This window comes from Schistocerca serialis, chromosome 5, assembly GCF_023864345.2.
Source record: "Schistocerca serialis cubense isolate TAMUIC-IGC-003099 chromosome 5, iqSchSeri2.2, whole genome shotgun sequence".
Taxonomy (NCBI): domain Eukaryota; kingdom Metazoa; phylum Arthropoda; class Insecta; order Orthoptera; family Acrididae; genus Schistocerca; species Schistocerca serialis.
The window spans coordinates 1,855,330-1,869,467 of record NC_064642.1 but is presented as its reverse complement, the minus strand read 5'-3'; the positions used below and the strand labels follow the sequence as shown (position 1 = coordinate 1,869,467).

Here is a 14,138-nt window from a genome sequence, read left to right as displayed (position 1 = left end):
GCAAATGAAGTGTGAGGGGAAAGTTAAATAATAAAAAAAAAATTAAAAAATAAATAAAAAATAAAAGAAAAAAATTGACAGGAAGTGCAAAATGGGTAAGAAGGAATGGCTAGAAGGCAAATGCAAGGCTGTAGAAGCATATGTAACTAGGGGAAAGATAGATGCTGACTATAGCAAAATTACAGAGACCTCTGGAAAAAAGAGAAGCAGCTGTATGAAAATCATGAGTTCAGATGGCAAGCCAGTACATAGAAAGGGAAGAGGAAGTAGATGAAGATGAGATGGGAGGTACAACACTGTAAGAAAAATTTCACATAGCACTAAATTACTGAAAGTATAAAATGGCTAAGTAATTGAAATATTCCTTCAAAATTATTGAGATTATTGGGAGAGCAAGAGATGGCAGAACTATTCCACCTGGCATTCAAGATATATGAGACAGGATAACTACCCTCAGACTTCAAGAAGAAAGTAATAATTCCAGATCCAAAGGAAACAGGTGCTGAAAGGTCTGAATATTACTGCAAATTGCTAGCACGAATTATGTTTACAGAGGAAAGAAACAAGGTAGAAGTCAACCTCTGGGAAGATCAGTTAGAGTTCCAGAAAAATACAGGAACACGAGAGGTGATAGTGACCCTATGACATATTTAGGAAGGTAGGTTAGAGAAAGGCAAATCTATATTTATGGCAGTTATATATTTAGCAAGATCATGAATACTGTTCTCCTTGAAATAATTAAGGTAGCAGGGATAAAATACACGGAGCAGAAGGTTGCACACAGTTGTACAGAAACCAAACTGCAGTTATAAAAATTGAAGGACATAAAAGGAAGGAGAAGCAGAGAAGGGTGTGAGACAGAACTGTTGCCTATCCCTGATAACCTCTACACTGAGTAAGCAATAAAGAAAATGAAGAAGTAGTTCAGGAAGTAGAAATTAAAAATTTTGAGGTTTGCCAATGGCACTGTAATTCTCTGACAGCAAAGAATTTGGAAGAGTAGCTGAAGGAAACAGACAGTGTCTTAAAAGAGGTTGTCAGATGAGCATCAACAAAAGTTGAATGTAGTCCATTTGAATCGGGTTATGCTGAAGGAGTTACATTAGGAAATGGCACACTAAAATTTGTCTGTGAGTTTTGCTATTTGGGCATCAAAATAACACACAATATCCAAAGGAGAGAGGATGTAAAACGCATACTGGCTACAGCAAGGAAAGAATTTCTGAGAAAAGTAGTTTGTTAAAATCAAATACAAACTTAAGTGTTCAGAGTCTTTTCTGAAGTTATTTGTCTGCAGCATAGCCTTTTGTGGGACTGAAATGTGAATGATAAGCAGTTCAGACAAGAAGAGAATAGAAGCTCTTGAAATAAGGGGCTACAGAGGAATGCTGAAGACTGGACGGATATATCATGTAACTAATGAGGCGGTACTGAATCGAACTGGGGAGAAAACAAATTTATAACACAACTTGACTTAAAGAATGGATCAGTTGATCAAGGAGTTGTCACTATGGTACTGGAGGGAAATGTGAGGGTAAAAATTGTAGAGGGAGATCAAGGGATAAATACAGTAAGCAAGTTGTAATGGATGTATGTTGCAGAAGTTATGCACAAATGAAGAGGCTGATTATGGATAAATTATCATGAAGAGCACTGATAAAACCAGTCTTCAGACTGGGAACAATGACAACAATGACGATGAAAGCAACGACGACGACAACAGCAACAACCACAACATACTGTTAATTTGTGCTGGAATGTGTGGACCTCATTAAGAAAAAGTGGACAATAACATCTGAAAATTAAAGCAAGAAAAATATTAGTATTGCGAGTGACTGAAATTAGATGGCAAGGCATTTACTATTTACATTTTGAAGAAAACAGTAATTCACAGAGAATGTGAAAAAGTAAGGAAGAAAAAATTGCAGAGATGATAAATTCTGAATTAATTAATTTAGTAGTGAGTACATTCAGTGTTAGTGGCTAGATATGATGAATGTTCTTAGAAAACCAACCGAGCCTCCTATATTCAGGCGTAATTTCCAACTTCAAAATATGGTGGTATCATAAAATTAATGATAAAGTGATAATTATTAGATGTCACTCATGATATGAGCACTGAAATGATTGTGTGTGACTTCAATGATGTGGCCAGTCCTTACAAAGGAAAGAAAATTCTAGGGAAATTTTGCAACTTTTCTGAAGATAATACATTCACTTCCACAAATTAGAACATGAGCAGCACTTGCTAAATGTGTATTTCAAAGAAAGAAAGCTTCTGGACCGCAAACTGAAAAATAATGGGCAGCTTAATAAAAAGGGGTTAAGGTACCCAAGAAATAATGATTTAATGACCTGTTTAAGACAAAGATGCAAATACAAACAAATAATGAAATCATGAGCACAATAATGATCATAGTGGTTTGTGGTAAGAAGAGAGCCTCCGAAAGATGATGACACAAGGCAAAGAGAATATAGTGTACAAGGTAATGGGTAATAATGGTAAAAAATTGTATTCTGTTCTACTTCCACCATTTTAATTTAGCCTCAGGCAGCGGCATGAACAGTTACGTAAACTACTCCACAGTACTTGTGGCTGGCTCCCACACTATTACGCTGTGCTAGGGATGCCACCACAGTACTGCTGAGAGAGAGACACCAACTATCTACCTCAAACCCACCAACAAGAGGACAAGGTGCCATCAAGTGAGGTACGCAACAGCGGGTCCCTCTTTTTCCCTGCCAGCTTCCTTACCACCTGGACATGTCCACCAGTCCTTTCTATTTAGGGCGAGACACTCTTTCCATACCATGTGCGGTTCACTCCATAGCCGTAGCTGTAGCAGTAGCCAGTTTTCATATTTCACGCATCAGTGGTAATTCTTGGGAATAAAACCCACTTTTCCCTGACTCTTGGGATTTTTCATTTTATGTATAGGAAAAACACCCTGGATGCCCACCTGAGCTCCTGATACCATCCTGACATGTACAACAGTTCTTCAGTTTGCTGTGATATGGGCTTTGATCGAAGAAATGATCACGTGTAAAAAAAATCCACACGCATAGTAATTCTGTTTGAGTCCCAGTCATGAATATTTAGCTTCATGTCTATTATGGTGGCAACCACTTGCACAGAATTTAAAATTATTAAAGTACATTACAAGAATCTCCCGTCTGGTGATAGTATTGAAATATGTCTGCTTGTGTCTGTATGTGTGGATGGATATGTGCGTGTGTGCGAGTGTATACCTGTCCTTTTTTCCCCCTAAGGTAAGTCTTTCCGCTCCCGGGATTGGAATGACTCCTTACCCTCTCCCTTAAAACCCACTTCCTTTCGTCTTCCCCTCTCCTTCCCTCTTTCCTGATGAGGCAACAGTTTGTTGCGAAAGCTTGAATTTTGAGTGTATGTTTGTGTGTGTATCGACCTGCCAGCACTTTCGTTCGGTAAGTCACCTCATCTTTGTTTTTATATATAATTTTTCCCACGTGGAACGTTTCCTTCTATATATATATATATATATATATATATATATATATATATATATATATATATATATATTAAAAAAAAAACCCTCACGTTTTGTGGAACTGATGACTTTACAAACAGCGGATCTGAATCATACTTAAACAGAAAGCAAAAGGTTGTGCTGAATAACTCAATCAATGTAGGAATTTTTAGTGAGTGGGGACATAACAAAGGGAGTTCCACAGGGTTCAATTTTGGATCCACTCCTATTCCTTATAAATGTGAATGACCTTCCACTCAACATTCAACAGGTAGAATTATTACATACTGCAGACGATACTAGTGTTATAATATATCTCATTAAAGAGAAAGCTTCCAAAGAGATGGTAAATGATATTTTTCAAAGAATTATAGAGTGGTTCTCAGAAAATGGAAGTTTTAAAAAGGCACACTTGTGTATATGCAGTTCTGTACAACAAACAGTGTCACACCAACAATTGATGTAACACATGACAAATCAGTAAATAAGTTAGAATGATCCAAATTTTTGGGTGTACACATTGATGAAAATGAACTGGAAGTAGGATATTACTGAGCTGCTCAAACAATTAAGTTTAGCTACTTACGCTCTTCATATAAGTGCTAAGGTTGGAAACAAATGTATTAACCCCTTTCTATATGTCCACACAATATCGGCTTATGGAACAATTTTATGGGATAGCTCATCACTTAGAAAGAAAGTGCTGATTGCACAGAATATGTGGTGTGCACCCACAGGCATCGGGTGAGCCTCTCTGCAAGGAACTAGGCATTTTAACTGTGATGTCACAACTCATATTTGCTAATGCATCAGAAATAATCCATCACAATTTCAGAAGAACAGTAATGTCTGTACCTACAGCATTACACCTTTATTACCCATTACTGAAGCTGTCAGTTGTTCAGAAAGGAGTTCAATATACAGCAACACAAAAATTTTCATTTTCTCAGTATCATAAAGTGTCTAACATGTGGAACAGCAAGTTCTTTTAGTAAGCAGAGATAAAAAAATGTGTTCATTAATGTTAACAGTAATCATGTACATGAGATGTGATTAAAAAGGTCTATTTGAGGCGAAACCACTATTGCATCACACTAATGTTCCCTCTCACACCTCAATGGTTCTCCAGGATTTTTTTGACAAGAAATAAAACCATTGTGTTGCCTCAGCCACTGTATTTGCCAGATATGGCTCCCTGCGACTTCTTTCTATTCCTGAGACTGAAGAGAACCATGAATAGACATCGTTTTGCCACCACTGTTGAGGTAAAAAATAGAATCGGTGAAGGAGCTGAACACAATAATGAAAAGTAAGTTCCAGAAGTGCTTCCAAGTTTGGAAAATGCTCTGGCACAATTGTATTACATCTGAGGGGGATTGCCTTGAAGTGGACAAAGTTGATGCTGATGAATAAATAAAGATTCTTTAAGAAAAACAAGAATTCCCATTACTTTCCTCATCACACCTCACCCATTATCCTGTAAACTGAATCGTTCTACATCATTTTGATAGAGAATCGTTCAAATGATCTAAGGAACATGCAACTATCTAACTCAAGTATGATATTTATCTAAAAACAAAGATGATGTGACTTACCAAATGAAAGTGCTGGCAGGTCGACAGACACACAAACAAACACAAACATACACACAAAAAATTCAAGCTTTCGCAACAAACTGTTGCCTCATCAGGAAAGAGGGAAGGAGAGGGGAAGACGAAAGGAAGTGGGTTTTAGAGGAGAGGGTAAGGAGTCATTCCAATCCCGGGAGCGGAAAGACTTACCTTAGGGGGAAAAAAGGACAGGTATACACTCGCACACACGCACATATCCATCCACACATACAGACACAAGCTGTCTGCTTGTGTCTGTATGTGTGGATGGATATGTGCGTGTGTGCGAGTGTATACCTGTCCTTTTTTCCCCCTAAGGTAAGTCTTTCCGCTCCCGGGATTGGAATGACTCCTTACCCTCTCCTCTAAAACCCACTTCCTTTCGTCTTCCCCTCTCCTTCCCTCTTTCCTGATGAGGCAACAGTTTGTTGCGAAAGCTTGAATTTTTTGTGTGTATGTTTGTGTTTGTTTGTGTGTCTGTCGACCTGCCAGCACTTTCATTTGGTAAGTCACATCATCTTTGTTTTTAGATATATATTTCCTACGTGGTATGTTTCCCTCTATTATAATCAAGTATGATATTATTATATATGATGCTGCATAGCATATGTTTCTTCAGTTTATCTATATATGTAAACACATGCTTCCCTCCATCAGTGAATGGAAAAAGGAAGTAAGAATGTGGCTTAACATCCCAACACTGAAAAATGAGCACAAGATCAGATTGTCAAAGGACACTGGCCAAATTCTTTAGAAGGAACTATCCAGGCATTTGCCCTGAGCAATTTATGAAAATCACAGAAAGCTTAAATCTGTACAGATGGATGGAAATTTAAGTCATTACCCTCTTGAACCCAAGTCCATGCCTTGCCAGTGGGCAGTCTCCTCAGTGTCAATGAATACAGAGACGGTCGCACACCACATTTTCTCTGTTCTGCTTATCAGTGTAACATTGTCTGCACTACTCATACAACAAATGTTGTAAGTTTTTCTCACTTTTTTGATATTTTCCCCTCATTTACACAAGACTGATGCTTGTTCCAAATTCTTTAGTTTTCCTGTCTACAATTTAATGAAACAGACAGCCCAACAATGGGTTAACTACAGACATATACTTACCTTCCTGTCATCCTCAATATTAGTTTCTCTTAAATTTTATTTTACTATTAAGCAACATGCATATTAAAAAATTTAAATACCTGCCTTAACAACGTTTGTTTATGTTTACTCTAGCTGAGTGTGTGTAAGTTCATCCCTGACAGTTGCAGCTTTGCTGGCCTACCTCAGCCCATAACATAATAACTTTATAAACATCTCCATCGCAACACCTCAGCTCTGTAGATGACTACTGTTTTTGCCTGCAGCCATTAGCACTCTGCAGTTGAAAGCTGGCAACAGTGCTGCCAGCTGTCAGAGATCTACTTACGCTATCTCGACTATAGGAAATTTACAGGTACCTGTCCTTTTTTTTGGGTGAAACTGAGGGTTACTAATTTTTGATGGATGCCTTGTTTGACAATTATGAAACTCATTCTCCTTGCGTGCAGATTTCAAAAGGTATTTTCCTGTGTGTGTTTCAATTCCTTGTCTCATTTCTTCTTCAGTGGGGTGTTTAAATAAACTTTTAGCACGAGGAGTCTGTAATTGCAGCATTTCTTGCTTCCTATGCCTGGCCTCATTGAAGTCATCTTGTGTGTTATATTCTGGAGCAGTCTTTTCTATTTTTCTGTAGTTATTGCCTCTATTGTTCCCATAATTCCAATGATTGTTGGTACCACGCACATAATTCTGCCCAGCTGCAGACATTTGGTAACAATTCGTCACTTTCTGAAAGAAATCACACTCTTTTATTACTAAAGCAATAATTATCAATGCACTCAATGAAAAATCTAAATAAACAGTAACAAAGATTATAAACAGTATACGCACTTCATATATTTATGCTGAAAATAGAACCAGAGTCAATATTATGATAAGGACAGACTGCTACTCACCACTTAGAGTTGTTGAGTCACAGACAGGCGTACTAACAAGACTGCTAAATGAGACAGCCCGTCTGCAACTCAACATCATCTCTATATGGTGCTTAGCAATCTGTCCTTTTCATAATATTATCATTTTTGCATCTTGGATTTTCCATTGTTTGAAAATAAATTAATATGGATATACATAACACTTCTGGAATAAATTAATATTATGTAACACATCACTTGTGCCAGTATTTATTACAGTGTCACAGACAAGAATTTAGTTGATTAATTGAAACAGTAATCACAAGGGAAGTGTGGTCTGAACAGTCAACTATGAAGTATTAGTAGTAGCTCTCATTTGTTTGAGGTACCACTACTAGGTATTTCTCCCACACTACAAGTTTACTGTGCTGTATATTGTGCTGCAGTATATCCACATTATTTCCTTTCCTACATATGTAATTCCCTACTACTGGTAGTGGTATTAACCCACGGATTACTTGTACAAGGACATTATATATGTTGTGGTGTTACAGTTTCAGAGAGAAAAAAAGTCAAGTAACTCATATTTACAGGTATTACTCAGCTGTGGTCTTACACAGTAGACCCTAATTGCTTCAAAATTGGATAAACTGAAAGCGTCCCCACCAACTTACATCGAAAAATCTACCACCTTAATCAAATTTTGGATAATTCATACTACAAACTAAAATTTAGTCCCCAACATTACATATTTCACACCTCATTCTTCATCTAAACCTAATAAGTGTGTACATATAACAATATTATGAAAAGAAATGTTGCTACTCACCATATAGCGGAGATGCTGAGTTGCAGATAGGCACAACAAAAAGACTGTCACAAATAAAGCTTTCAGCCAATAAGGCCTTTGTCAACAATATACAGCACACGCACACAAATGCGCACACAAGCCCAAACGCAACTCACACACACGACTACAGTCTCAGGCAATTGAAACCACACAGCGTGGTTTCAGTTGCCCGAGGCTGCAGTTGTGTGTGTGTGTGTGTGTGTGTGTGTGTGTGTGTGTGTGTGTGTGTGTGTCTTTTTGGTGTGGGGGGTGAGGGGGGGGGGGGGGGGTGCGCATGCGCTTGTGTCTCGTTTGTTGGCAAAAGCCTTACTGGCTGAAAGCTTTATTTGTGAGAGTCTTTTTGTTGTGCCTATCTGCTACTCAACATCTCCGCTATGTGGTGAGTAGCAAACTTTCCTTTTCATAATACTGTTACATTCCATCCTGGATTTTCCATTGTTTAAGTGTGTACATATGGAGTGCTGTGGATTATGGTGTTTTCCATTACACATTCCTCACAATTTTTCTCAACAATATACTGCACTGTAATTTCACAACAACGGCCCATTCGCTTGCTTACTACTCACGTAAGATGCAAGGAAGGGGGAAGAGAACGGCCAGTCAGCAGACCACACACAGTGTGCAACACACAACAGTCCAGACAGCTCTCTGTCTCTGCCTGTGAGCAATGAATGCGTTTTTTCCCTTTCATTCCATCACACGCAATATGCTGCCAGAACAGAAAAGACCTTACAATTCTCTGACGTTAAAACAAAGTCAGAAAATTCTATGTCTGGTCAACAATGGAGAGAAGACAAACACAGGTTGCAGAACACTTTCACATCCCAAAGCCTAACCTCTCGTCGGTAATAATTTCAAGACAGGAAATAGAGACAAGTCTGGCAAGGTGTTCATTTAGTGACCATAGCAAGCACATGAGGTCAGCCAAACATGAAGTCGTGGAGTATTCTCAGTTTGAACAGTTCCAATATGTGTACTCATAGCAAATTCCATTGTCTGCATCAAGCTTCAAGAAAACGTCCCACAAAATCCCCCAGAAAAAGGGAATTTCTGGATTTGTGTTTTCTGAGGCTTGGCATTTTCAGAAGAGGCATAAAATGCATGCTGTCAATGTCTATTGGGGGGACAGGGGGGGGGGGGGGACACACGGGGTAAATGAGATGCCAATAAGGGCACAAGGGCACAGGAATTTCAATCCAAGCTGTCTCATTTCTGTCACCCAAGAAACACACACACACACACACACACACACACACACACACACACACACACAAAGCAAGCACACCTCACGCACACACGAGTTCCAACTTCAGCATCTCGGGCCAGAATGCAACATGATATGGGATGCAAGCAGCAATCTGGGTGGGGAAGGGGAAGGTGAGAGTGAAGATGAAGGTGAAGTGGAAGGTAAGGAGGAAGGGGAGAGGATAGCAGTGTACAGATGGGGAGAGAGACGAACACTATCTGTTGGAGTGCGCGGGGGCTAGACTGCCAACAGGCGCAGCATCATGAGGTTGAGGGACAGGGAGGTGGGGTAAAAAGGAGCAAAAAAGGAGAGGAGTGGGAAAAGATGGGCGGATGCATTGACAGAGGGCTGCAAATAAACACGATGGGAGGTGAGAATGGGGATGAGATGACAGGACAGAGGGGGTGGAAGCTGTTGGATGGAGGGTGTGGGCATGGTATGTTACCATAGCTTGAGGACAGGATAGTCACAGGAGCAGAGAGTGTGTTGTAAGGATAACTCCCACCTGTGCAGTTCAGAAAAGCTGGTGGTATAGGGAAGGATCCAGATGGCTTGGGTAGTAAAGCACCTACTGAAATCCAGTATGTTATGTTTAGCTGCGTGTTGTGCATGCTATTTTGCTCTTGGCCACAGTTTGGTGGTGGCCATTCATCCTGGTGGACATGCTGGTTGGTAGTCATACCAATATAAAATGGTGAGCAATGATTGCAACATAGCTGGTAAATAACATGGCTGCTTTCACAGGTGGCCCAGCCCCTGATGAGGTATGAGAAAACCTGCGACAGGACTGGAATAGGAAGTGCCGGGTGGGTGGGTGGATTGGGCAGGTTTCGCACCTGTGTCTTCCACATGGATATGATCCTTGTGGCAAGGTGTTGGGATTAGGAGCGGAATAGTGATGGACTAGGATGTTGTGGAGGTTGGGTGGGCCATGGAACACCACTTTAGGAGGGATGGTAAGTGTCTCGCATAGAATGTCCCTCATTTCAGAGCATGATGGTAGGTAATCAAAGCCTTGGTGAAGGATGTGGTTCAGTTGTTCCAGTCCAGTGTGATACTGGGTGGTGAAGGGGACACATTTCTTTGTGGCTGGTTATTGGGGGTGCTAGGAGGGTTGGGATTGTGAGGGGAAATGGCACAGATCTGTTTGCGGACTAGGTCTGGGGGACAGTGCCTGCCTGCGAAGGCCTTGAGACCCTCAGCATACTGAGGAAAGGAGTTTTTCTCACTTCAGATACACCGTCCCTGGGTAGCCAGGTTGTATGGGAGGGATTTTTTGGGTGAAAGGGATGGCAGCTATCAAAATGCAGATATTCTCAGTGGTTGGTGGGCTTAATGTGGACAGAGGTGTGGATCCATCCATTAGAGAGGAGGAGGTCTACACTCCTGGAAATTGAAATAAGAACACCGTGAATTCATTGTCCCAGGAAGGGGAAACTTTATTGACACATTCCTGGGATCAGATACATCACATGATCACACTGACAGAACCACAGGCACATAGACACAGGCAACAGAGCATGCACAATGTCGGCACTAGTACAGTGTATATCCACCTTTCGCAGCAATGCAGGCTGCTATTCTCCCATGGAGACGATCGTAGAGATGCTGGATGTAGTCCTGTGGAACGGCTTGCCATGCCATTTCCACCTGGCGCCTCAGTTGGACCAGCGTTCGTGCTGGACGTGCAGACCGCGTGAGACGACGCTTCATCCAGTCCCAAACATGCTCAATCGGGGACAGATCCGGAGATCTTGCTGGCCAGGGTAGTTGACTTACACCTTCTAGAGCACGTTGGGTGGCACGGGATACATGCGGACGTGCATTGTCCTGTTGGAACAGCAAGTTCCCTTGCCGGTCTAGGAATGGTAGAACGATGGGTTCGATGACGGTTTGGATGTACCGTGCACTATTCAGTGTCCCCTCGACGATCACCAGTGGTGTACGGCCAGTGTAGGAGATCGCTCCCCACACCATGATGCCGGGTGTTGGCCCTGTGTACCTCGGTCGTATGCAGTCCTGATTGTGGCGCTCACCTGCACGGCGCCAAATACGCATACGACCATCATTGGCACCAAGGCAGAAGCGACTCTCATCGCTGAAGACGACACGTCTCCATTCGTCCCTCCATTCACGCCTGTCGCGACACCACTGGAGGCGGGCTGCACGATGTTGGGGCGTGAGCGGAAGACGGCCTAACGGTGTGCGGGACCGTAGCCCAGCTTCATGGAGACGGTTGCGAATGGTCCTCGCCGATACCCCAGGAGCAACAGTGTCCCTAATTTGCTGGGAAGTTGCGGTGCGGTCCCCTACGGCACTGCGTAGGATCCTACGGTCTTGGCGTGCATCCGTGCGTCGCTGCGGTCCGGTCCCAGGTCGACGGGCACGTGCACCTTCCGCTGACCACTGGCGACAACATCGATGTACTGTGGAGACCTCACGCCCCACGTGTTGAGCAATTCGGCGGTATGTCCACCTGGCCTCCCGCATGCCCACTATACGCCCTCGCTCAAAGTCCGTCAACTGCACATACGGTTCACGTCCACGCTGTCGCGGCATGCTACCAGTTTAAAGACTGCGATGGAGCTCCGTATGCCACGGCAAACTGGCTGACACTGACGGCGGCGGTGCACAAATGCTGCGCAGCTAGAGCCATTCGACGGCCAACACCGCGGTTCCTGGTGTGTTCGCTGTGCCGTGCGTGTGATCATTGCTTGTACAGCCCTCTCGCAGTGTCCGGAGCAAGTATGGTGGGTCTGACACACCGATGTCAATGTGTTCTTTTTTCCATTTCCAGGAGTGTATATCTAGGAAGGTGGCACGGTTGGTTAAGGAGACCCATGTGAAGCGGATGGGAGAAAACGTGTTGAGGTTGTGAAGGAAAGAAGGTAGAATATCATCACCCTGGGTTCAGATCATGGAGATATCATCAAAGGACCTGAATGTTTTAGGAGGCCAAGAAAGTCTCCTCTAGATGGCGCATACAAAGGTTGGCATCAGAGGGTGCCATGCAGGTGCCCATGCTGTGCTGCAGATTGTTTATATACCCTCCCTTCAAATGACAAGTAATTGTTTGTTAGGATAAAGTTATTAAGATGTATGAGGAATGATGTAGTAGGTTTGGAGTCTGAAGGACATTGGGAAAGGTAGTGTTGAATAGCAGTAAGACCATAGGCATGAGGCACGTAGTGACGAGTAAGGTTTCAGCAGGTAGAGGGGTACGGATGGCAGGAAGTCGGTGAAGGAAGTGGTTAGTGTCTTTGATGTGGGAGACTAGCAGTCCAACACAAACTCATTTCCTGCTTAAAGCCTTAGGTCCTTCCCAGAACATCTCCCTGAACCCATTTCCCTCCTCACCCCTACGACACCCTGCAAACCCAACTTTTACATGATCCCCAAAATCCACAAACCCAATAATCGTGGACACCCCAGTGTGGCTGGTTATTATACCCCCACTGAAAGAATTTTGGTACTCATTGAGAAACACCGCCAACCAATTGTCTGTAGTCTAGCCTCCCACTTCCCTCACAGATTCTCTGCCATCACCATCCCTTAGGTCCTGGGATCCTACTTGTCACTGTTGATACCACCTCCCTATACACCAACATCCCTCATGCCCATGCTCTTACCACTATTGAACACTACCTTCCCCACCATCCATCGAGACCTTCCAAGACTTGCGCTATCCCCCAGACCTAATCCGCAAAAAGATCTCTCATGCCATATCCCCTCACAACCCCAATCCTTACCATCCCCAAAAACCTGCCACAAAGGAGTGTCCCTTTCGTCATCCAGTATCACCCTGCCCTGTAAGAACTGAGCCGCACCCTTCGCCAAGGTTTTGATTACCTATCGCCGTACCCTGAAATAAGGGACATCCTACCAGAGATACTTCTCACCCCTCCTGAAGTGGTGTTCCATCACTCACCCAACCTCCACAACATCCTAGTCTGTCCCCATGCCACTACCAATCCCAAACCCTTGCCACAAAAATCATATCCCTGTGGAAGACCCTGGTGCAAAACCTGCCCAAAACCTGCCCAATCCCCCCCCCCCCCCCCCCCAGCACTTCCTACTCCAGTCCTGTTACAGGTTTATTCCACCCCAACAGGGGGCGGTCCATCTGTGAAAGCAGCCAGGTCATTTACCAGCTCTGCTGCAATCACTGCACAGCTTTTTATAATGGCATGACTCCCAACCAGTTGACTACCAGGACGAAGGCCACCACCGCAAAGTAGACCACCCTCTGGCACAACGTGCAGCTGAACATAACACACTATTCCAGTGGCTTCTTCACTGCCTGAGCCATCTGGATTCTTTCCTCCACCACCAACTTTTCTGAACTGCGCAGATGGGAGTCATCCTTACAACACATTCTCCGCTCTCGTAATTAGCCCTGCCTCAACCTACAGTAACATACTCTCCCACACCCTCCACCCAACAGTTTTCACCCCCCCCCCCCCCATCCATCTCATTCCCATTCTGTTTATATGCAACTGTTTGCAAAAACGTCTGCCCGTCTTTCCCTGCACCTCCCCTCTTTTGCTCCTTTTTTTCCCCAGCTGCCTGCCCACAACCTCCTGACACTGCGCCTGTTGGCACTCAAGTCCCTGCACACTACACCAGATAGCACTCATCGCTCTCCCCATCCATACACTACTATCACTTCCCCTTCTTCACCCTCCCAATATTGCTGCTGCTTGCATTCCACGTGATGTTGCATTCTGGCCCTAGATGCTGGAGTTGGCGGTCGTACGTGCATGAGGTGTGCTTGTGCTTTGTGTGTGTGTGTGTGTGTGTGTGTGTGTGTGTGTGTGATGCGAGTGTCATTTAATCATGCCTGTCTGGAACTTCATGTGTCTTCTTTACAGTAAGTAGTAATCTATCTTTTCCTACATTGTTTAATCAACTAACTAACATGTCAAGGGCGAGGAATGTCAGGGGCAAGAAATGTCATGGTGGAAAACATAGCAA

General features: G+C 43.1%; 1 protein-coding gene across 4 annotated transcripts in view; it reads right to left on the bottom strand.

Moving 5' to 3' along the window:
• LOC126481554 (uncharacterized) overlaps positions 1-14,138 on the bottom strand; it is a 148,904-nt gene that overhangs the window by 67,772 nt on the left and 66,994 nt on the right. For all 4 annotated transcript variants that reach the window (XM_050105394.1, XM_050105393.1, XM_050105395.1 and 1 more), the window contains exon 4: positions 6,574-6,943. In XM_050105394.1, coding sequence (XP_049961351.1) covers positions 6,574-6,943 — 370 coding nt within the window. The remainder of the gene's footprint in view (positions 1-6,573; positions 6,944-14,138) is intronic.